Source organism: Mytilus edulis, chromosome 5 (genome assembly GCF_963676685.1).
Source record: "Mytilus edulis chromosome 5, xbMytEdul2.2, whole genome shotgun sequence".
Lineage (NCBI taxonomy): Eukaryota > Metazoa > Mollusca > Bivalvia > Mytilida > Mytilidae > Mytilus > Mytilus edulis.
The window spans coordinates 50,288,911-50,314,041 of NC_092348.1; the positions used below are offsets into that span (position 1 = coordinate 50,288,911).

A 25,131-nucleotide genomic window follows, 5' to 3' on the forward strand; every position below is an offset into this window, starting at 1 on the left:
AAAATTATAACTACCACCGTCATAACTATGAAACAGAAAATATGGGGTTTTTGGGACCTTTTCCTATGATTTTACGAGCACTATTATATAAAGATGGTAGGTACACTGTATCATTTCCGAATGAACATCGGTTTTAATATTTTTTCTAAATCTTGCTTAAAAAATAACCATCGGTTTCACATGATTTCAATTATAAATGTTTTTAACTACACAATCAACAAGTCTTATTTCGCATGTGAAAATCGGTATTGAATATTTGTTCTGCACTCATTTCTTTTATTTAGAAAACATACCATAAATAATTAACAAATGTGTTTGCATTTCACCACTTCAAAGAAATTATTTTGTAACCCTTAATACAATTAAAAACCAATTCTTCAAAGAACAATTGAAGGTCTTTCCAACTCGATAATAAGTATGAAATTTAAAAAAAAACGATGTTAGAAAATGTCACTCCTTGATGTAATTTAGTTCTTTAAATTGATATAAAAAAAAATTAAAAAGATATGCAGAAGACTTAATTGTTTTATTATGAACAGAAAATAATTTTGAGCAAAGGTCAAAATCTAGAACGTCAAATTGACCTTTGACCTTGACCTCAATTTCAAGGTCATAGGTTAGTGATCTCAAATCAAAAGACCCTAGGTCAATCATTTGTATGGTTGTGGAGAAATACTGATTTCAAATACATAAGGGGAGAAAACTCATATAAGAGTTAACCAAAACACTTCGACTGAAATAGGTTGAAGTTGCGCCTGTTTGTAAACAGTAATTTGGTCAACAAATCATATCATTAACTGTAACAGTTTCTTTTGAATAACGATAACAAGCAAAATTCAAAATTTATAACATGACCTTGACCTTTGACCTTGATCTCAATTTCAAGGTCATAGGTCAGTGAACTCAAAATGGAAGACTGGATGTCAACCACTTGTATGGTTGAGGAGAAATACTGATTTGAAATACATAAGGGGAGAAAACTCTTATAAGGGTTAACCAAAACACTTTGACTGAAATAGGTCGAAGTTGCGCCTTATTGTAAACAGTTATTTGGCAAACAAATCATATCATTTACTGTCACAGTTTCTGTGGAATAACGATAACAAGCAAAATTAAAATTTAGAACATGACCTTTGATCTTTGACCTTGACCTCAATTTCCTTCAAATAGACCAAGGACTTAATATCAAAAGACTGTACTACGACTTATAACGTATGAATTTATCTAACAAATCGTCTATTTTAAATTTTCAAAGGGAAATAACTCCGATAAGATGTCTTCCGATCACTCTAGTCAAATAAACCGCATCATTCTCAAGAGTAGACAAACAATTTGGTGAAAACAGTTTGCTAAAATCTTTTACGGTTTTAGAGATATAGCGATAACAAGAAAAGGGGACGTGGGGGAGATAACTCCTATAAGAATAAGTGTTTGGTCACACAGGGTGAGTTTTGAAACCCTCATGACTGTACAATATCATTGGCCAAAAAATCCATTCGACATGTTGTAAGACAAAAAAGCATCTCAGACGGCAGAAGGAAAAAAAAAATTAAAAACCAATTCTTCAGAGAACAATTGAAGGTCTTTCCACCTCGATAATAAGAATGAAATTTAAAAAACGATGTTAGAAAATGTTACTCCTTGTTGATGTAATTTGGTTCTTCAAATTGATATAAAAAAATAAGATTAATAGGTATATGGCTATGCAGAAGACTTGATTGTTTTATAATAAAATAATAAAATAATTTTTAGCAAAGGTCAAAATCTAGAATGTCAAATTGACCTTTGACCTTGACCTTAATTTCAAGGTCATAGGTCAGTGATCTCAAATCAAAAGACCCCAGGCCAATCATTTGTATGGTTGTGGAGAAATACTGATTTCAAATACATAAGGGGAGAAAACTCCTATAAGGGTTAACCAAAAACTTCGACTGAAATAGGTTGAAGTTGCGCCTTTTTGTAAACAGTAATTTGGTCAACAAATCATATCATTAACTGTAACAGTTTCTTTTGAATAACGATAACAAGCAAAATTTATAACATGACCTTGACCTTCGACCTTGATCTCATTCTCAAGGTCATAAGTCAGTGAACTCAAAACGGAAGACCGGAGGTCAATCACTTGTATGGTTGTGGAGAAATACTGATTTGAAATACATAAGGGGAGAAAACTCCTATAAAGGTTAACCAAAACACTTAGACTGAAATAGGTTGAAGTTGCGCCTTATTGTAAACAGTTATTTGGCAATCACATCATATCATTTACTGTCACAGTTTCTGTGGAATAACGAATTTCAAAATTTAGAACATGACCTTCATATCAAAAGACTGTAGGCCTCTACGACTTATAATGTATGAATTTAGGCAACAAATCGCCTATCTTAAATTTTCAAAGGGAAATAACTCCCATAAGATGTCTTCCGATCACTCAAGTCAAAATAAACCAAATCATTCTCTAGAGTAGACAAAAATTGGGTGAAAACAGTTTGCTAAAATCTTTTACGGTTTTAGAGATATAGCGGTAACAAGAAAAAGGGGACGTGGGGAGATAACTCCTGTAAGAATAAGTGTTTGGTCACACAGAATGAGTTTTGAAACCTCCATTACTGTACAACATCATTGGCCAAAAAATCCATTCGATATGTTGTAAGACAAAAAAGCATCGAAGACGGCAGGAGAAAAACAAAAGGTCTTTCCACGGAAAGTGGAAAGACCTAATTAGTCTATGTTGTGTTCATTATACACAAAAGAGGGCTAATTAAGAAAATGTGTTTAAAAATAGGAATAAGTAAGTAAGTAAATAAGTAGATTATTTATTATAGTGACTTGACAGAATTCCCGATTATAATGATATGGCTAAAGCTGTAGCAAGGTCTGCAAGTCGAGCTCTAAGTTTATTAATTGTTAAATGTCAAGCACATGGTGGTTTCCAGCACAGTACCTTTATAACATTATTTGATACTCTGGTCTGGTCAGAAATAAGCTACAGTGCATTCATTTGGGGCACTCGTTCTTTTTCTTGTATCAACGCTGTCCATAACAGAGCTTTCAGATTTTTTTATGGGTGTTGGCAAGTATACGCCAAATGATGCATTTAACGGGGACATGGGCTGGATACCACCTAGTGTAAAACAATGGACATGTGTCTTTAGGCACTTGGCAAGATGTAGTGCCATGACCAATGACAGAATAAATTATAAAGTTTTCAAATGGTCACATAAAAATGCTGTAAATTATAAGAAAAACTGGTGTAATAGAGTCATGAAAAAGTTTGTAACTTTGATTTGTATACTAGTATTGATAGTGTGCTGCATAAGAAAAAAGTAAAATCACAAATATACTGAACTTCGAGGAAAATCAATTCGGAAAGTCCATAAACACATGGCAAAATCCAATAACAAAACGCATCAAATATGTTACGAATATTGTTCTACAAATTGAAAATGTTTTATTTGATAAATATATCGCAGAATGGCAACCGAAATTTTTTTCACAGAGTAATGGTAACAAGCTTCGTACTTATAAGCTATATAAATCCCAATATTGTACAGAGTTATATTTAAAACAAAATTTGTCTATTAAATTTAGAAGTGCTTAAATGTATGTGGCTTTGCGCCACTTAAAATAGAAACAGGACGACATGAGAATAAGCAAATAAATGAAAGATGTTGTTTTATGTGTAAAAACGAAATCGAAGATGAGAAACATGTAGTTACTTTATGTCCTTTATATGCAGACCTTCGAAATATATTGTATAATGAAGCAGTAAAATATAACGATCAATTTTATAACTTGTCTATTGACGAAAAATTTATATTTTTATTCAGTATAAATGAAGAACTAGGTCAGGTCGTTGCTAAATCGTGCTTTAATATTTTATGTAGAAGAACAATTTTTTATTTGTATATAGCTCTGTTCATGGACTGTCTAATGCATTACAAGTCATTTCTCTCCAGATGCTCATTTTCATGGTGAAATATCTCCAACATAGTGATACTTCTAAAAATAAGAACAGGTAAATTGGCGCAATTAATACATTTGGAAAACAAAATTTGGCGCAAATGATACCCCTGAAAAACTAATTGGCGCAAAGGGACTACTGCCAAATATTGTGTACTTGTAAAAGATTTTGTATATTGAGTACACTTTAACGGTAGGTTCTGACATCAGACTCGGATTTCTCTTGAACTGAATTTTAATATGCGTATTGTTATGCGTTTACTTTACTACATTGGTTAGAGGTATAGGGGGAGGGTTGAGATCTCACAAACATGTTTAACCCCGCCGCATTTTTGCGCCTGTCCCAAGTCAGGAGCCTCTGGCCTTTGTTAGTCTTGTATTATTTTAATTTTAGTTTCTTGTGTACAATTTGGAAATTAGTATGGCGTTCATTATCACTGGACTAGTATATATTTGTTTAGGGGCCAGCTGAAGGACGCCTCCGGGTGCGGGAATTTCTCGCTACATTGAAGACCTGTTGATGACCCTCTGCTGTTGTTTTTTATTTGGTCGGGTTGTTGTCTCTTTGACACATTCCCCATTTCCATTCTCAATTTTATTAAACTGATTGCAAATTGATTAGTCCCTAATCAATTTATGTTTTTATAACACTTAATCTATTACAAATTATTCAACCTATGCCAACATATTTTGGTGTGTTCCCATTTCGCCTTAGCTGTATATTCCAGGTAAAAAAGGGAAAAAAAATACTAAGGCGATATGGGAATTGTACGAAGGCGAAATGTGAATTAGATGAAAAAAATAAATAAACAAGTTAAACCTCTGTGTTTTTATAACAATATAAACAACATGTAATTAGGGATATTTTTTTCTCTTGGATTACCATTTTAATATTTATTTATAAAAATTTTAAAAAATCGTGAAATCAAACCAAAATCTACAATTAAACATTAGTCAGTAGGAAAGTTGCTTTTTTCCCCTTTATTTCATAAAAGTTTCAGTTATATGAATTTTATGCAATTAGAAAATCCTTAATAATTCAATTATCCTTCCCATTGTGCAACACAAAAAGTTAAAAAATACATTCCCTTCAAACCATCTGATATGCAATGGCTACATACACCGCCAGAACAACAAAAGAGATACTTGGATCTCTTGGAAGTGCATAGACAGAAATTGCAGGGCTACAATATGCACAAGAAATGATGTACCTTCAAAGATTGGCCAACCACACTATCACCTACCAGACCATGCATCAGTCAATAGTAGAAAGATATTAGAATCTATTAGATCTAGATGCAGATCAGAAACTACACGGTACCGGTACCTATACCATCAATTTACGATGAATAAATAAAAAAACTCAGAGATGCACCATGGATAGTTTGATATTTGTCTTTATTTATTTATTAAAATATGAAATATCCATAGCCAATTTATCATCTCTAAAAAGAGTTTATTTACAAAATATAACACATGAGTAAAAAAAAAGAAAAAGAAGAGCAACTATAAAAAAAATATATTTAAAAAGTGGGACACAAAAAAATCAAAAAAATATCTTCTTTTAAATAGTATTTCATGGTAGAATTTGACATCAAATAACAAATATCAACTAATTGCAATAAAAACCAAACATAACTTAAATTCATTGTTTATATAGAAGCTCCCATTTCGCCTTAGTATAAATTTTCAGGTACACAAGAATTAACTTTTCGTGCTTCGTATTTTTACCGATTTGTCTATTTTTTATGTAATAGTCTCCCATAACTCTTCTGAGAGTGGCTCTCGAATGTTTTTAAGATTGTTTTGTACTTTTAATTAAAACATGTTGTAAATATTGTATTCATGTTTGTATTATACATGTAGAGAGGTGAGACTATAATAAAATATTTGATTTGATTTGATTTGTAATTACAGATTCAGATTCAATAGTTTATTAAAGTCTCACAACTTGCATATATAACATTATACCAGAGACATGTAATACAATATTGTATTATATGTCTCTGATTATACATTCCAATATACATATAAAACAATTGCGTATAACATGAAATATTGGATAACATATATAAAACATATTATTGTATACATATTAAAACTAATAGTGAAATATCATTAGCTTAAAAATACAAAAACATATAAGTGCCATTCTATTAAGAATTATGCGAGACTAATATTAAAGGATTTTTGAACACACGTGTTTGGTAAGACAATTACAAGAGAGTTGCGCAGACTCATTATCCTGATCGCCGCTGATTGGCTCTCTCTCACAGAGAGCAGGCGACGCGGCCAATGATTAGAAGGAGTTCAAGCCCTCGTGTTGGAGAAAATCGGACACGGAAAGGGCTTGAATTATTCGAGTTAACTAATTGTATGATAGCTAACAAATATGAAAAATAAATAAGCCAATCAGAGCGTACTCCGTATCATGGTGTTTAGATCGCAAGAACCACAATTATTATACTTCCTTAGAGAGGACAATTATTTTTCGCGTTTATCTACATGTAAACTACGATTATACTACTTTATATATAGAAACTCTCTGTATTCTGTCTACTGTTTTCTTTGACATGTTTACTTTTTAAGGGGCCATACCAGTTGCATATATATCAAAATCCGTAAAACATGGGAAAACAAGAATGTGCCCATAGTACACGGATGCCACATCGGCACTATATTTACGAAAGGAGGGAACAGTCAAACTCATAAAATCTAAAATAAACTGACAACGCAATGGCTAAAAATGAAAAAGACAGACAAACAATTGTAAACATGACAAAACAAAGAAAACTAAAGAATAAACAACACGAACCCCATCAAAAACTAGGGGTGATCTCAGGTGCTCCGGAAGGGTAAGCAGATCCTGCTCCACATGTGGCACCCGTCGTGTTGCTTATGTGATAACAAATCCGGTAAATAGTCCAATTCGGTAGGTCACATTCATGAAAGGGAAGGGGATTGTAGTTACGACGTAAGGAACATATACTAAGTTTCGAGTTGATTGGACTTCAACTTCATCAAAAACTACCTCGACCAAAAACTTTAACCTGAAGCGTGACAGACGGATGGACGGACGAAAGCACGGATGCCCATAAATGGGAGGTCCGTGTAACACTTATCAATTCAAAGTTTTAAAAAGTTTTGAAAATTTAGATTTTTTGAATTTTGATCAAAGTTTTAAAATATCAAAATTCCAAATTGTGTAAAAATTTTGAAATTTTGAAATTTTAACCAAATAATTAAAATATCAAATTTCTAAATATCAAAAATTCAAAAATAGAAAAGGGGCGAAAAGAAGGGTATCTGTAAACTGCGAAACGAAACGAAACACATGCTGATACATAAAAGTTAATGTATAAAATAAAACCACAGGGTCCGTGTATCACTTATCAATTCAAAATATTAAAAAGTTTTCAAATTTTACATTTTTCGATTTTTAATCAAAATTTCAAAATATCAAAATTCTAAAAAAAAAAAAAAAAAAAAATGAAATTTTGAAACTTTAATCAAAAATTCAAAATTCTAAAATTCTAAACTTCGTTTGAAAATTTGAAAATTTAGATATTTAAGCAAAATTTTAAAATACTAAACTGAACGTACCGTTTTGATCATTTCGATTTTTGAAAATTTGAAATTTTAGATTAAAAATGTAAAATAAGAACGGGTGAAAATAGACCATCTGAATCATAAGCGCGTTTGAAACTTTTCGCGGGCCTCTAATACCTACAAATCAAGATGTCTGCATTAGAAGATTATGAGGATTCTATTCGAAATATGATCGAGCAGCAAGGATATACTTGTGCCTAAGTGTCCAGTACAGCAAAGACCAGTTTAAATATAACAAAAGGTTTGTATTTAAGTTATATATAAAGTTATATATGTTGGACACAACACGAATTCTGTATAGCACTGTACAAAAGGGGGAAGGGGGGGGGGGGGGGGGGTTCTACAAGCATATTATATTTCTATGAATATAGGTAACGTTTAACTGACGTTAGTCCATGGCCAGAAACATATATTTTCATAACTGAAATAGTTATTAGTTATACTTTAGTAGTAACGCAACCTTTGATTAATATGTATTTGTGCGTTCGTGGGGAAGAAAAGTAGTTAAAACGATATGTAAATTAAGGTTCATCATAACAATGAAAAACATGACAATTTAAATCCAAAAAAAGATTTCATCTTTTTGATGCGAAATACATTTAACTTATATAATTTAACTTATATATATCTAGTGGATGCGAGGGGGATGCCTGATGCCTTATAAAACTTATCAAACTGCACAGGTAAGCTTGTACTCCGAGTAGTTTTTGAGGTGAAAATACAACCATATTTATCTATTTGTTATGATGAAACCTAAAGCCCTGGTTACAACGAACCCGTAACACACATCCATGCAGCGCTTCGACAAAAAATTTGGGCAAATCGAGGGTCATCTGTGATCGTTATCAAATTTAAAAACGATATTTAGAATTTTAATATTTTAACAATTTGGTTAAAATTTCTAAATTTCAAAACTTTTACACAATTTGAAATTTTGATATTTTGAAACTTTGATCAAAATTCCAAAAATCTAAAATTTCAAAACTTTTTAAAACTTTGATTTGATAAGTGTTCAACGGACCTCAGAGCCGTGTTTACATGTTCCCCTCTTTTCCCCTTTTCTATATTTGATATTTTAATTAAAAATTGAAAAAAATCAAACTTTCAAAAAGTGAAATAATCAAAATTGCACGTTCAGTTTAGTATTTTTAAAGTTTGATCATTTCTAAACTATCAAATTTAAAAACGATATTAAGAATTTTAATATTTTGATTATTTGGTTAAAATTTCAAAATTTCAAAACTTTTACACAATTTGGAATTTTGATGTTTTAAAACTTTGATCAAATTTCAAAAATTTAAATTTAAAACTTTTTAAAACTTTGAATTGATAAGTGTTACACGGACCATTGGACATACAAATTTATTGTTGAAAGTGAAAGTAGTGATTTGGCAAAATTGAAAGTAGGGTAGAGATTAGCGGGAGGCAGGACCTTTTTCGGGACGTCGGGATTGGGTGTTTTAAGCTCTGGATTTGGGGATTGATCCTTACGGGATCCGGAAATACAGTTTCAATTTCGGGATACGAATTTCTTTAAATTCTGCATCTCGGGATTTCATATTTTTATGCCCGGGATTTCGGGATCAAGACCCCTCCGACCACACCTCAAATAAGCTTGAGTTGGTCTTAGTCATTTATACAAAATTCATATCCTACCATTGGCATGTCAATAAGGCTCTCAAAAGAAAAAGCACTGATGGATTGTCCTAGAAGCATATTTTATTAGACTAATAATGGTCTATATATAAGCAGTTACATTTATTTCATGTTTAAAGAGGTGCAAATTTTTTATTTAATTTGACTTTTACCAAAAGATGCATTGTTGCAAAGGAGCAGAATAATTGTGGTCTAAGGCCAGAAACACGAAAATAATTGAATTTAACAGAAAGGAAACAAATATCGGACTTTGGAAAAAGGGAGAGGGCTTTTGATACCTTTTATGATATTCTCCATACATAATATCTTTTACAAAAAATATCCTACAACAATTCAGAAGCTGTATATATGCCCGCGATTTCCCGGGTGTGTTCTAGTAATATATACATATATACCCGACCCAATGAGCCTATAAGTCACCTAAATATCAAATATTAAAGTTCATATCTGATTTGTGTTACGCATATGTAAATGGCATTATTTAGTCTACCCTTAATTATAATCTTTTATGTTTCAGTTGAATTATTCTACCCTTAATTATGATCTTTTGTAATTCAGTTGTAATGACGTCAATGACAAAGGGTTACATATAACCTTTTTGTCACTTGATCCTATCCAGTCAGTCATAATAAAAACCAAAAGTATTGTCGATAGCATTATTGTTTAATTGCATATTATATAAATAGTAGGTGTACAAATACTATTTAAACACTGTCCAGTGAAAATTGATCGATTTTTTTTAAATCTATTTAAACAAGTTTGAACAAAAAAGATCAAGCCTTTTAAGCTGACCACTGGACGAATTATAGTTTCTTGACAAGGTAGGACAAATTGATTTTATTTTGAAAAATATGTAATATCAGATAAATAATGTTGTAAAGATATTATGTAAAATCGAAGATAACCGATTATAAATTATTTATATGAATTTTAACATTTATTTCACAGCAAAAGAGCCACTACATTACAATGTGGTATCTACAAAAAATGCATTTTACGAATTATTATAGGCAACAACGGAACCTGTATCCCTCATATAGGTTTCCGGGTGTAGATTTGAAAAGGGTTAATTTCACCAGAGACATATACAACAACAGGCAGCGACAACTTAATATAAAACAGGTCCCTGGGTTGGACCAGGCACAGAATGCGGTGCAAACCTGGGATAGTGGTATTATTACTGCCCAAAATAAAAACAAACAATAAAAATCAGTCATACCCGTAACGTTTAACGTAACGTACAATCCTCTTCCCTCATGAATGTGACTACCGAATTAGTTTATTTACCGGATTTTTTATCACATAAGCAACACGACGGAGCACCTGAGATCACCCATAGTTTTTGGTGGGGTTCGTGTTGCTTATTCTTTAATTTTCTATGTTGTGTCATGTGTACTATTGTTTGTCTGTTTGTCTTTTTCATTTTTAGCCATGGCGTTGCCAGTTTATTTTCGATTTATGAGTTTGACTGTCCCTTTGGTATCTTTCGTCCCTCTTTAAATGTTAATTAATCCTTAAAAACTACTACTTATATGTCAGTTGGAATTTTAATTCAACATTTATTGATTGTTTTAAGGATGTTTAAATCTAGATTATCCTAAAAAAAAAAAGACGTCACAATAACAATTGTTCCTTGATAAAATTCATAACATAATAAGGTTTCGCCTCTTTGCATAAATTGAATGAAAAAGTTGTAGTCGTGGTTCTTTATTTTCCCTTTGAAATGACCAGTATTTTTCTTTCTAAATGGTCAGTATTTCCACGGTAGGTATAGTATTCGTCTGATATCGTGTTTACTCCAGTGAAACAGGACACTTTTTTTTCGCTTTACTGGGTTTTCATGCAATAAAATTCGATTAACTGCTATTTCACAAGTATAATAGTTTTGTTTGTGACGTTCTAAATATACTTACATATGTATAGTGTATACATTAGAAAAATGCCTGTGCCAAGTCAGGAATATGACAGTTGGGGAGAAATGCGTTTGCGCCAAAAATGCGTCCTTTTGGGCCACTACTTTTTTCTCATATGCTACGTTTGCGCCACACGTTTTAAAATTACATGGTATCATTTGCGCCATAAATAAAACATACGATTGCGCCAATTATAAGGAAAATGACTTCCCTACTCCTTTATTCGGACTTGGAACCGTCAGTTTACACGGCAAATGTTTCCTTTTCTGAAACATATCTTCTTCTTACTGCTGCTGCATGGGTACTTCCCAATTTAATGTATATAGTAGCTTCTAACTTCACTTTATTGTCCAAAAACACAAACATTGACGCTCTAATGCATTTTAAGTCATTTCTCTCCAGATGCTCATCCTCATGGTGAAATATCTCCGAACATATGATACTTTTAAGACAAAATTAAGAATACATATATATTAATCATTAACATTTATGATAGATAAGTGTGCAGGTAAAGAGGCGCAAATGAGTTCAAAATATTGGCGCAAATGAGTTCCGAATGTTGGCGCAATTGATCCGTTCGTTTGATGTGTTTGTTTAATTGCTTTTTGCTCTGTAAAGTTTTTAATTAAATATAAAGATAATGCATACAATTAAAAAAAAAAAGGTATAAACTCATTTACATTCTACACGAAGTTAATGGAGAGATGTTTCCACTAGTATTTGCATTTTACTGGGGCATTCAGAGTACATTGATATTCTCTGCATGAATACTGCTAACACCCAACGTCAGATTCACCTGAACACAACATTTTTCTTTATTGACAACGAAGCCGCTGTTTGGAATTTTGCCAGATCAGCCTGTTCAAGAAGCACTATTACGGTTGATTTTCGAATATACTCATTGTTTTTGCAATTAACAGGACACTTTACAAACTAAAAAGAAGAATCAGACTTCCATCAAAATAAGAAGATGTGATATGATTGCCAATGAGACAACTCTCTCAAAGAGACTAAATGACCCAGAAATTAACAACTGTAGGTCACAATACGGGCTTCAACAATGAACAAATCCCATACCACATAGCTTTAAAAGTCCTAGAAATGACAAATGTAAAACAATTCAAACTAGAAAACTTATGGCAACAGTAGTAGTAGAATAGGGATTATCCCTCTCCTACTACTACTGGCAATATTTTCTACAAAATAATGAACGATAAATAAATATGTTACACAGCAACAAACGACAACCATTGAATTACAGGCTACTGACTTGGGACAGGCACATAAATAATGTGGCGGGGTTAAAATTATTTGAAGGAGTCAATCCTCCTAATAGCCTGGTACAGACAGGCAAATACATCTAATATGGCGGGGGTAAACTTTTTTGAAGGCGCAAATTCCCCCTCCCAATAGCCTCGGACAGTGTTGAAACAATACAACAAAAGAATAAACTATAAAAATCAGTTGAAAAAGGCTTATCTCATCAAGATTCAAGATTCAAAGTTTTATTATCCTCAGAAACAACAGTGTACAAGAGGTCAATATAATACATACATAAATAGACGAAATATCTATACAGTAATTACAATACAATTATGATAAACATGTATATATACGACAACAGGAGCTAACACACCATAAAAAAACCATGCACGTGATTCTCGTGAAACTTTCATGTGTATATACAGTCAGTCTCTATCATTTGGATTTAACACAATGTCATGAATATGTGAGTTTTTACATATGTATCAAAACGTGAATAATTATAGATATATTATTTGATAATGTTTTTTAGTATCTACAAATATAACGATATAATTTTACATTGCAATTTGACAGCATTCCAATCATTTTGATCTCTGATGGATTTGTATTGTAATAATGTGGGATAAATTTTTAACGCAGGTCCACGATTTGTGGATATGTACAAGTAAACATGTAATGATATTCGTTACCAATATTAAACTTACATAAATGACAAATTCTATTTTGTTTAGGGATCTTTGCCCATCTTCCTGTCTCTATAGGAAATTTTAAATTTGAGCATCTTAACTTACACATATATAATTTATCAGTCCATAAAATTCCTCCCTAGATGAGCTATTAATTTGCGAGAACCAATTTTGAATAAATTGATCAGTCAAATTCTGTTTCAGATTAGACTTGAGGATATTGTTATCCATATGCATTTGATCATTCCATATAAAACTAAGCCCTGTTTCATCAAAAATGGATTTAACATAAGCAATCTATTTAAAATGTCCTTGCTTACTCTCGTGAAGTTTAAACATACTTTATTGAAAGCACTTTATGCCCATATGGGCCAATGGCTTAAAACATAATACATAATATACAGTTTAAATATATAGAGCAATGAAAATTAACAATGCAGACACTTTGAACTATAATCCTTGTCTTTCTTTAAATCAATACAAGACAAGAGATTTAAATCATGTTAAGGACTCCCCGCCCTCAGTCTTAGTGACTTTTTTAAAAAGGAGCCTAATTTGCAAGTGTCCTGTTTTGTTTCAGGATTGAGGATATGTTTTAATTTATCTATATCATTTAAGTTATTATATTTATTTTCATTTAAACATTCTTTTCTTAATTGTTCATTTATTTTACATTTAAAAAAGAAATGAAACTCATCTAGTACATCACAATGTGTACATAGTTCATGTGGACCCTATGTCTAAAATGGCCGTATTTTCACCTCAAAATTTACTCTGAGTACAGACAAACCTGCGCATCTGTAAATTTTTCCAGGCATAGCATGCCCTAGATAAATGAATTTTAAATATGTTTCATGTTTTAGAAAAATAAAAACTTACCAGGATTTTGCCGTGCACTTTTTTTCATTCCTCCAGAAGGTGCCAAAATAAACTAAGTTGGGAAACAGGTTTGAGAACTTCCCCACAGGTAAAAATTAAAGTGAGCATTTTTAATTGACATGGACATTAGATGGACAATAGATACCTGACAATAATTGGTTATTTGAACTGTGTACCTGAGTGGACCATATCAAGGTAAACTCAACTGGTCCACATGAACCTTAAATCTCTGGGAATTTTCCTGTATCTACCAGTTTCTGTTAATAAACAGTGGTCACTTATTCGAAATTTACAAATAAGTTGTCTGTATTCAAAATTTTGATAAAGTAGGTATGGTTCAAAGTTATAGCTTTTCTTTATTTTTAAAAAAAAGTTGGAGTTTGCTATTCTCTTGTAAATTTAATATTTTATCATTATATAAATTTTCATAGAAGTTTTCTAAATTTTGTTTGTATATTAGCCTATTATTTTTATCCTTATTTTGGTTAACAATTTCTAAATCATTTTGACTTCTGACATGATTTACATATGAGTACCAAGAATAAATGCCTGCATTATGTAAAGTTTTTGCCAAATTTAGTGTCTCTTTTAGTAAGGGGCTAGTTTCTTCCCTTAATAGTCTATTATGAAAAAGAAGAGTTTGTCTTTTTATAAGCAATCAATAGGGTAGCTGCCTAATTCAGATCGAGCAGCTATATTGCAAGAGCATTTTTTACTCCTAAAGTTAACTTATTAAATTTATTTAGTACTTTATCAGGTGGACTTTTGTCAATGAAATTAAGAGTATCTAATCTCTTATTATTTATCTCCTTTAATTGAAGCTTTATAAAAGGATGAGTATGCATCCATATATCATATTTCACTGTTATAAGTTAATATTGGTCTAACGAGTGAGTTAAATAATTGGTTTGACAAATTTACAGGAGTTTGTTGAATCGAATTACAATATGTTTTTATAGAATACATTACTTTCATAGATTTTTTGGCTAATTCTTGTGCTGAATGAATAAGATTTCCATTCTGACTAATGGTATTACCAAGAAATTTAAACTTTTCCATTTGCTCTTGTTTGTCATCATTATAATTAAAAGAATGGTTAAGATTTTTTCTATTGTTACTTGTGCTTAAAATCATAGTTTTTTTGTTTACAATTTACAGTTAACTGCCATTTATCACAGTATTGAGACAAATGGTTTAAACTTGACTAATGACCCTCTTTAGTTTAAGACATTATCAAAATATCATCAGCAAATAGGAGGCTTCCAATATTTGTCTGTTCTATTTTCAAGAGATCACAGTCATCCTGTTTAAAAATTTGAGGTAGATCATTTATGAAAATATGGAATAGGGTTAGACTTGAAGAATCCCCTTGTCTTAACCCTCTAGTTACTTCAAACCAGTTAGTGAGTTTATCATTAATCTTAATTGAAGATTTTGTGGTTGAATAAATATTTTTTATTACTTGATACATTTTACTACCAATACCCTGAGACAAAATTTTATATTATAAAGCTGTTCTCCAAATGGAGTCAAATGATTTACGTAAGTCAACATAACAAATAATGGTTTCTTTTTTAAATTTAAATATTTATTAATCAAAGTTTTAAATACAAATAGACTATCTGTAGTTCTTAATTTAGGAAGAAATCCAAATTGTTCCTGGCTAAATTTGTTTTCCATATATTTAATTATTCTGTTATTTAAAATTGAACTAAATATTTTGGCAATACCATTTATAAGAGATATTCCTCTGTAGTTATTTGGGTCTTTGAAATCTCCCGACTTAAATATAAGTCTATAAAAATACTAGATATTTTGTTACTACTGGATAAAAGGTTGTTCCAAAATAACGTCATTCTCAATTTAATGACAACTTCGTCTCCATATACCATATAGCTAGGAGAATTGTTTCTTAAATTGAGAATTCTCTTACTGTATTTTTAGCTCACCTGTCCCGAAGGGACAAGTGAGCTTATGCCATCACTTGGCGTCCGTCGTCGTCCGTCGTCTGTCGTCGTCTGTCGTCGTAAACTATTTCAAGAATCTTCTCCTCTGAAACTACTGGGCCAAATACTTTCAAACTTTATCTGAATGTTCCTTAGGGTATCTTATTTATAAATTGTATCCGAAGTTTTGATCTATCAACAAACATGGTCGCCATTGCTAAAAATAGAACATAGGGGTCAAATGCAGTTTTTGGCTTATAACTCAAAAACCAAAGCATTAAGAGCAAATCTGACATGAGTTAATATTGTTTATCAGGTCAAGATCTATCTGCCCTGAAATTTTCAGATGAATCAGACAACCCGTTGTTGGGTTGCTGCCCCTGAATTGGTAATTTTAAGGAAATTTTGCTGTTTTTGGTTATTATCTTGAATATTATTATAGATAGAGATAAACTGTAAACAGGAATAATGTTTAGCAAAGTATGATTTACAAATAAGTCAACATGACGGAAATGGTCAGTTGACCCCTTTAGGAGTTATTGCCCTTTATAGTCAATTTTTAACCATTTTTCGTAAATCTTAGTAATCTTTTACAAAAATCTTCTCCTCTGAAACTACTGGGCCAAACACTTCCAAACTTTAATTGAATGTTCCTTAGGGTATCTAGTTTGTAAATTGTATCAGAAGTTATGATCTATCAACAAACATGGTCGCCATTGCTAAAAATAGAACATAGGGGTCAAATGCAGTTTTTGGCTTATAACTCAAAAACTAAAGCATTTAGAGCAAATCTGACTGGGGTAATATTGTTTATCAGGTCAAGATCTATCTGCCCTGAAATTTTCAGATGAATCAGACAACCTGTTGTTGGGTTGCTGCCCCTGAATTGGTAATTTTAAGGAAATTTTGCTGTTTTTGGTTATTATCTTGAATATTATTATAGATAGAGATAAACTGTAAACAGGAATAATGTTCAGCAAAGTAAGATTTACAAATAAGTCGACATGACGGAAACGGTCAGTTGACCCCTTTAGGAGTTATTGCCCTTTATAGTCAATTTTTAACCATTTTTCGTAAATCTTAGTAATCTTTTACAAAAATCTTCTCCTCTGAAACTACTGGGCCAAACACTTCCAAACTTTAATTGAATGTTCCTTAGGGTATCTAGTTTGTAAATTGTATCAGAAGTTATGATCTATCAACAAACATGGTCGCCATTGCTAAAAATGGAACATAGGGGTCAAATGCAGTTTTTGGCTTATAACTCAAAAACTAAAGCATTTAGAGCAAATCTGACACGCGGTAATATTGTTTATCAGGTCAAGATCTATCTGCCCTGAAATTTTCAGATGAATCAGACAACCTGTTGTTGGGTTGCTGCCCCTGAATTGGTAATTTTAAGGAAATTTTGCTGTTTTTGGTTATTATCTTGAATATTATTATAGATAGAGATAAACTGTAAACAGGAATAATGTTCAGCAAAGTAAGATTTACAAATAAGTCAACATGACGGAAACGGTCAGTTGACCCCTTTAGGAGTTATTGCCCTTTTATAGTCAATTTTTAACCATTTTTCGTAAATCTTAGTAATCTTTTACAAAAATCTTCTCCTCTGAAACTACTGGGCCAAATACTTCCAAACTTTAACTGAATGTTCCTTAGGGTATCTAGTTTGTAAATTGTATCAGAAGTTGTGATCTATCAACAAACATGGTCGCCATTGCTAAAAATAGAACATAGGGGTCAAATGCAGTTTTTGGCTTATAACTCAAAAACCAAAGCATTTAGAGCAAATCTGACGTTGGGTAATATTGTTTATCAGGTCAACTTCTATCTGCCCTGAAATTTTCAGATGAATCAGACAACCTGTTGTTGGGTTGCTGCCCCTGAATTGATAATTTTAAGGAAATTTTGCTGTTTTTGTTTATTAACTTGAATATAATTATAGATAGAAATAAACTGTAAACAGCAATAATGTTCAGCAAAGTAAGATCTCCAATTAAGTCAATTTGACCAAAATTGTCAATTGACCCCTTAAGGAGTTATTGCCCTTTAAAGACTTTTTTCACAATTTGTTCATTATGTCGACTTACTTTAAAAAATCTTCTCCTTTGAAACTGCTGTATCAATTTCAGCCAAACTTAGGCTAAATGAGTTTCAGAGTATCTAGTATAAATTTTATATTTTATTTCCTTGTATGTCAAGAAACATAGCTCCTATGGCTAAAATAGAACATAGGAGAAAATGATTATTTTTTTTTGGCTTTTGAAGAAAATAGGACGATCCAAAAAACATTTAAATAAATTGAAAAGCCAAAATAATCATTGATGAGAGATTTAACCAAAAGAATTAAGGTGAGCGATTCAGGCTCTTGAGAGCCTCTTGTTTCTATACCCTGTATATTTTCAAATCTCCATACTTCACTTGAGTAGGCAAGAATTGGAGTAATAAGTGAATCAAGCAATTTTAATTGCAAATCTAATGGAATTGACAAATTTCTTATTTTCTGCAGTAAAGCATACAATGCTTTATTTGCCTGATCCAATAATTTCTTTTTAGCAATACAAAAACTACCATTATAATTGAAAATAACACCAAGATATGAATATGAATCTTGTACATCAATATTTTCACCATAAACTGATAAATATTAAATACAATTTTTGGTTTAAATTTTCTCTTGCTGAATATTATTGTGTCTTGTTTGTATTAATTCGAAGTTTCCATAAATTACAATATTGCTCAAACGCTAACAGGCCCGTTGAAGACCTTCTTCTGTTTCAGACAGTAGTACAGTATCGTCTGCATACAAGATAATTAGGAGTTTAAGTAGACAAGACAATTCTTCTTCACATTTTGCATAGACCTTTGGTAAACAATCGACATTGTTGTCTAACAAGAAACTTTCAAGGTCATTTAAAAATAATGAGAAGAGGAAAGGAGACAAATTCTCTCCCTGTTTTACTCCTACATCACAACTGAAAAACGCTGAAATTCGTCTCCTTTCCTTATACATGTTTTAATATTTTGATATATTATATATAACTTCGCCAGACTGTATCAAAAGCACTTTTAAAATCTAAAAACGAACAAAACAGTTTTTTTCCTGCAGAAAAATATAATGATATAAGGGCATCAGATGGGTACGAACAGAAATACCTTGAACAAAAACACAGAGTGGACATGGACGGCTACTTATACATCACAACAACGGATGCTTGAAGTATGCAGATCTGATAGTACTAGCAGTTACTGACAGCTAGTTTAAAGGCAACAAAAACTCATTAAAAATATGCGCTTAAGACTTATGTTGAGTTTACACGTAATTCGAATTCGATTCGCATTAACTAATTCGAATTAGTTTAACTCGCATTCGAAACGTTTTACGTCCTAACGTCAATTCTAATTCGAATTGCAATGCTCGTCAAATTAGCTTTACTGTCCTAACTTTTAATTCGTATTATCAAAAACATATTTCTAATGCGAATTGGTTTTTTTCGAATTAGCCCATTCGAATCAATTCAAATTAAAAAAAAAAGAAGAATATGTGAACGTGATTAGCGAATTCGATTCGCATTCGATTCGAATTCAATTCAAATTAAATGTACGTGTACAGTCGGAAACCCGGTTGAAATAGAACAAAAGAATCGAAGCTCCTTGTTAGAGAAGGCGATAAATGTGTACTGTATTGTTTACTATAGTGACAAAAATTTTAAAAGTTAATAGAACAAACAAAATTAGAATTTTCTTCTCAATTACGAGGTGTTTTATTTTAAAAACACCATCTGCATAAGTTTTCAATGTATCTAGTACATAGTAAGGCAGCAACCATTTGATTTTCTGGGGGGGGCTATGGTTTTTTTTTCTGGACAAATTTTTTTTTTCGCCTGCGGCGAAAAACAATCTATTTTTTTCGCGCCAAGTCGAAAACAATTTATTTCTTTCAATTTTAGCATTACATATAGTGGCAGCTGAGGGTGAAACAAACAATTTTTTTTTCTCAGATTCAAAAACAAATTATTTTTTTCTCCAAAAAATGGAAACAAACTTTTTTTTCCAAAAAAAACCATAGCCCCCCTCCCCCAGAAAATCAAATGGTTGCTGCCTAACGCAGAACAATCAGTTTTCAAGTCGACAACATGGGTATCTTTCAAGTTGGATGAAGAAAATGCATAACCTCCGATTTTTTAAAAAAAAATTACCACGGACGGAAAACATATTAATCTATAAAACATATTAATCTATTAATTCAAAAATTTTCGTGTCTGCCCTTCCATTATGTGACTCAAGAAAAAAATACAAAAAATGGGTAACAATTGTATCGAAAAGAGAAAATCGAGTGCACCTTTTTATGTTAGAGCGTGTTTGAGTTGAATATTTTGTCTTGATATCGTACAAAGCAAGAATATTTCATACATCGTCTGACTCTCGCTTCAGATTCTATTAATTTCATATATCAAAGCTTCAGATTGACTTTATAATACAAAAATATAACAGTACTAAAAGATGAAATATATGGGTCAAGTGAAATACCTATCTAATGAGTCACAAAAACAGAGGTGTATTCGAATAGCTATTTTTTTACTGAAACGACAGTCTTTCAAGTTGGATAATGAAAATGCATATCTGTGTGAAAACTAGGGTTTATAGTCTTTATACACTAAAAAAATCTAGTCTGCCCTTCCACGCAATTTTTAATTAGATTTTTTTAAAATGTTTATGAATTTTCGAAATTTCCCCTGACAACCGATCAGACAATAGTTTTTAAGTTGAATCAATGCAGACAAGATCATTAACTGATGCTCATTAGCTAGTTGATAAATTTGTCTTTTAAAATACAACTGACATATAAGGATCGTAATGGTGCAATGTGGATAAATTTATCGGTTTCCATGAGCAAAATTGCTAGCGCGTCATCCCTACAATGGCTTCCATTTCTACGATTGTGAAAATGAACTGGCGTAATGGGGAGATAGTTCTGACGAAGTAGAATCCTGACTGTGTAAACGAGACATAACATTATTTTTTTTTTTTTAATGATACTTCAATTGTACCTACTATGTGCAAAATAAAATATGTAAATATTGTTATTTGTAACAGTTTATTTTCTTTCTTCTTCTTCATATTTTATAGGTTACATTGATGTATAGTAACCTTTAATTAACTGCAACATACTATAAAAATAAGTTTATCACTATCAAAACAATTCCCAATTGTCCCACATTTAAAATTCCCAACTGTCCCACATTTAATCTATACCAACTGTCCAACAAACATATTCCCGATTTCCCCACAAAAATGTTATTACTTTTTTACCTGTAATTTAAAAAAGTGGGACAATCGGTAAGACACCCATGAACCAACGACAACCACAATGAGGGGAAAAAAGGGGGGGGGGGGGTAAAATAATAGAAAAAAATGTGGAAAATGATGAAAAGAGAACAATGGGGTGCTAAATATAACGAAAAACTGCAAATCATAAAGAATTTGGTAAAAATATACTAATTACAGAAAAGAACAATGTCCAGAATACACTTATCAAGTAATTACGGAATAGCCATTGTTTATTTTAAGATAAAGAATAATGAGCGAAAAAAAAAGAATACAGAAATGTAGGACCCCTGTACCCTTTTCTATGTTTGATTTAATTATTCAACAAACCGAGATTTATAAATATATAAAAAGATGCTCATTAACTTATAAATAAGTGTTTTAACGGACTTTGATCTTTTACAAAAAATCATCGGGTCACTAATGCTGCGTTCACACGTAATTCGAATTCGATTCGCATTAACTAATTCGAATTAGTTTAATTCGCATTCGAAACGTTTTACGTCCGAACGTATATTAAGTAGAGAGGGTCTATATACTATATCAATGACCGCCGTGTATTGATAAGTAAACTGAGAATTGATAGCAAAAAGCAAATACACTTTATTTATAATAATCAGGAAGGTTCATATTGTAATTGATAGAAAACAAAAACAAATGGGATTTTTCGAAAAAAGGAGGAGGGGCAGAAAAACAATTGTCCTGTCCCCAAGTACCTTTTGATACCTTTCCTGAAATTCTCCCGTCATTTAATCTTTTACAAAAAATCTACCTACAACACTTTACATACTTTCAACCACGCTTTGAATGCCCGCGATTTCACGGGTATGTTCTAGTCATTCTCTAAAATTGGAGATAAGGAAATCATTTTTCCACACTCGTAACCTCTATCACACGTAAATTGTATATTTCTGACATTGATTAGACCTGGCGCATGAATATATTTGTTGGTAAATGCAAAAATATGTATTTAGTGACATTTACAATCTGATAGAAAATAAACTTCAAAAACTCTTATTATCAATCAAACGAAAGATGTGTTTATTATTCAATTTGAAGATTAACGCGAAGTGAAAATAATGTTGTTAACGTCGATCCGTATTGTGTCATTACCGCCGCCATCTTGCTTTCATTGGTTACGAAAAGAAGTTCGAACAACACCGTCTATCGAAAAATAAACAACGTCAAGAACGATCGAGAACAACTTCCGGAAGTCCTCTCAACCAATCATATCAACGTATTCCCTAATATGTAAATCATATAAGAAGTATTATTGGATTACATGCCTTTTTAAAGGAATTTATGGGTGTATAAACTCGACCAATTCACTCACAAACAAAAAAAGTCCAAAGGACTTGTATAATATGTTTGTGAGTGACTTAGCTTGGTACAGTTTATACACCAACAATTCTTATATGGTTTTCATATAAGGAAATACAGAATATATGAAGAATTATAAGAATTAAACGCCTTTTTAAAGAAATTTATTTGTGTATAAACTGGACCAAGTCACTCACAAATATATCATAAAAGTCCGACTTTTATTTGTTTGTTTTGGAGTGAATTGGTCGAGTTCCGATACACCAATGAATTCCTGTTCGGACTTTTATTTGTTTGGGAGTGAATTTGGTCGAGTTAATACACCAATATATTCCTTTAAAAAGGCGTTTAATCCTATAATAAAACATCTATCCTTCCTTTTGAATTAATTACATTTATATTTCCAGGTGACATAATGAGAGCATTTAAAGATTTTGAAATACTGAAATGACTAGCTTCAGGTATGGGTCGGAAGAAAAGATCGATCTTCTTCATTTTTATATTTGCCTTCACTATATTTATAATGGGAATGATGAGGACAACCCCGGAATTTCATTTATACAATCACCAACTGCTCAAGAGTAGGCTAGAACTTGGCCATGTTCAAAATATTTTTGAAATTTCCCCTTTAGACGACCATCCTAACGTGAGATATAATGTTAAAGATATAAGAAATATAGTTCCTGACATCAGACCAAGAACAGTGAAAACTCCAGAGATGAAATTATTCAAAAAGGTAAACCACGACGTCATTTTTGGTTTACAGAATAAAAACTGGACTGAATGGGGCGACAGGCATTGTTCTGGAAATTTTTACAATTTCAAAGGGTCAATAATGTTGATGAATAATGTAATAATTGATCCTTCAAAGAAGAGGAGTGTTGCGAAAGGAGGTGAAGATATTCAATCAGTCATTGGCCATACGGAGAAGGATGAGGAAGTTACCGTTCAAAGTGGCTTTTTCAACATTCTTTGTAAAGAGCTTCCGAAAGTGACGTTTCGTAAACGATCTCATTTTTATAACTGGTTTTCGGGTATTTCAACACGAAAAGGTGATTACGATGGAAACTCGTACGATTCTACATTCACCGTTTTAGTACGAAGAGGAGACTATGCAAATTTATACTGGACATTGATGGAACTTTTCAATACGTATTTGACTATTCGTTTATTGGGTGAAAATCCCAAAACCACTGATGTCATATTAATGGATGCACATCCCGCTGGAAAATTAGACAATTTATGGAGTATTTTATTTGGCAACGTATATAGGATAGGACATATGAAGAAAAAAAGATTCCATAAAAAGCTAGCATGGGTCCTTCCAGATGGCCCAATGTCACAGTATGTACAAAATATTCCATTTGTCGAAGAATTCAAATATACCTTGTATCAAGGGGTTCAAAATTCTTCATCTCTATATCACAATTGTACTGAATCTCAAAAAGTAACATTTATATTACGAAAAGACTATGTAGCGCATCCCAGAAACCCAAAGGGAAAAGTGCAACGGAAATTATCAAATGAAAAAGAGATTATGGATTATCTAGTTCAAAAATTTCCAAAGGCTCATATACATGCAATACAAATAGACCTATTGCCAATTGAAGAACAAATACAATTAATATATGAAACTACTATATTAATCGGAATTCACGGTGCCGGTTTAGGACATACTTTATTGTTGCGTTCTGGATCTACCATGATCGAACTTTTCCCATCTTCATACAAACGCTCCCCTAACCCTCATTTTCAGCAGTTTGCATATTGGGCAGACGTGCATTATGATCGTTGGTACAGCTCTTCGCCAGCACAAAAGAGCAATGAGTGGGTATATGTACAACCAGAGGTACCATATAAAATTATAAATCACGCTATTGATAGATTTTGTAAACATTGATATGCTATGTAAATGGAAAATACGGCTACACTTGAAATATAATAAAGTGTGCAAATTGTAACTTGATAAATCATGTTAATCGTATTATAAAGCTGTTATATTTTTTCGATGTATTAAATTTCTGAATACTAGTAATCAATTCCATTATATCATGTACATGTATGGAGAACCTAAATGATATTCATCCTCTACCATGACAAACACAATTAAAGACCCTTTTAATGTCTGGATGCTGCGTATATTATACAAATATAGCCTTTGTTTGAGGTCGATACAAGGATATATATATATATATAGTGACCTGAAAGAAGTATATGGACTGAGGACGAAGTCCGAGGTCGATATACTTCTTTGGGTCGATATATCCTGTATTGACCTCATACAAAGGCTATATATATGTTATATTATTAATTTCTGACCATATTTGTGTCAAAATCCTCATTTAGGTTTGTTGGAATTTTATAGATATTACATTATCTCCTTGACAATAACAACATATTAGTTGCTATTTCATTTACTTTTTTTTTGGACATCTTATGTATTTGAAGATTTTTTTCGTCAAATAATCGATCACAGATATCATGTGTTTCAAAACGTTAAACAATATCCTGAAATTCATTACATGACGTCACAAAGTATATTGGTTTTTAGATATTCTAAAAATA

At 31.8% G+C, this 25,131-nt stretch overlaps 1 protein-coding gene across 4 annotated transcripts in view; it reads left to right on the forward strand.

The window, feature by feature from the left end:
- LOC139525450 (uncharacterized) overlaps nt 1-24,601 on the forward strand; it is a 38,593-nt gene extending 13,992 nt beyond the window's left edge. Inside the window, exons 1-3 of one of the 4 annotated variants that reach the window (XM_071320792.1) lie at nt 12,851-12,867; nt 15,191-15,289; nt 22,974-24,601. In XM_071320792.1, the coding sequence (XP_071176893.1) occupies nt 23,030-24,466 (1,437 nt within the window). In that variant the 5' untranslated portion in view covers nt 12,851-12,867; nt 15,191-15,289; nt 22,974-23,029 and the 3' untranslated portion in view covers nt 24,467-24,601. Of the gene's footprint in view, nt 1-9,948; nt 10,047-12,714; nt 12,868-15,190; nt 15,290-22,973 lie in introns of those variants that run through there. The other 3 variants (XM_071320793.1, XM_071320791.1, XM_071320794.1) reach the window with 3 other exon arrangements.
- Nucleotides 24,602-25,131: the final 530 nt, after the last annotated feature.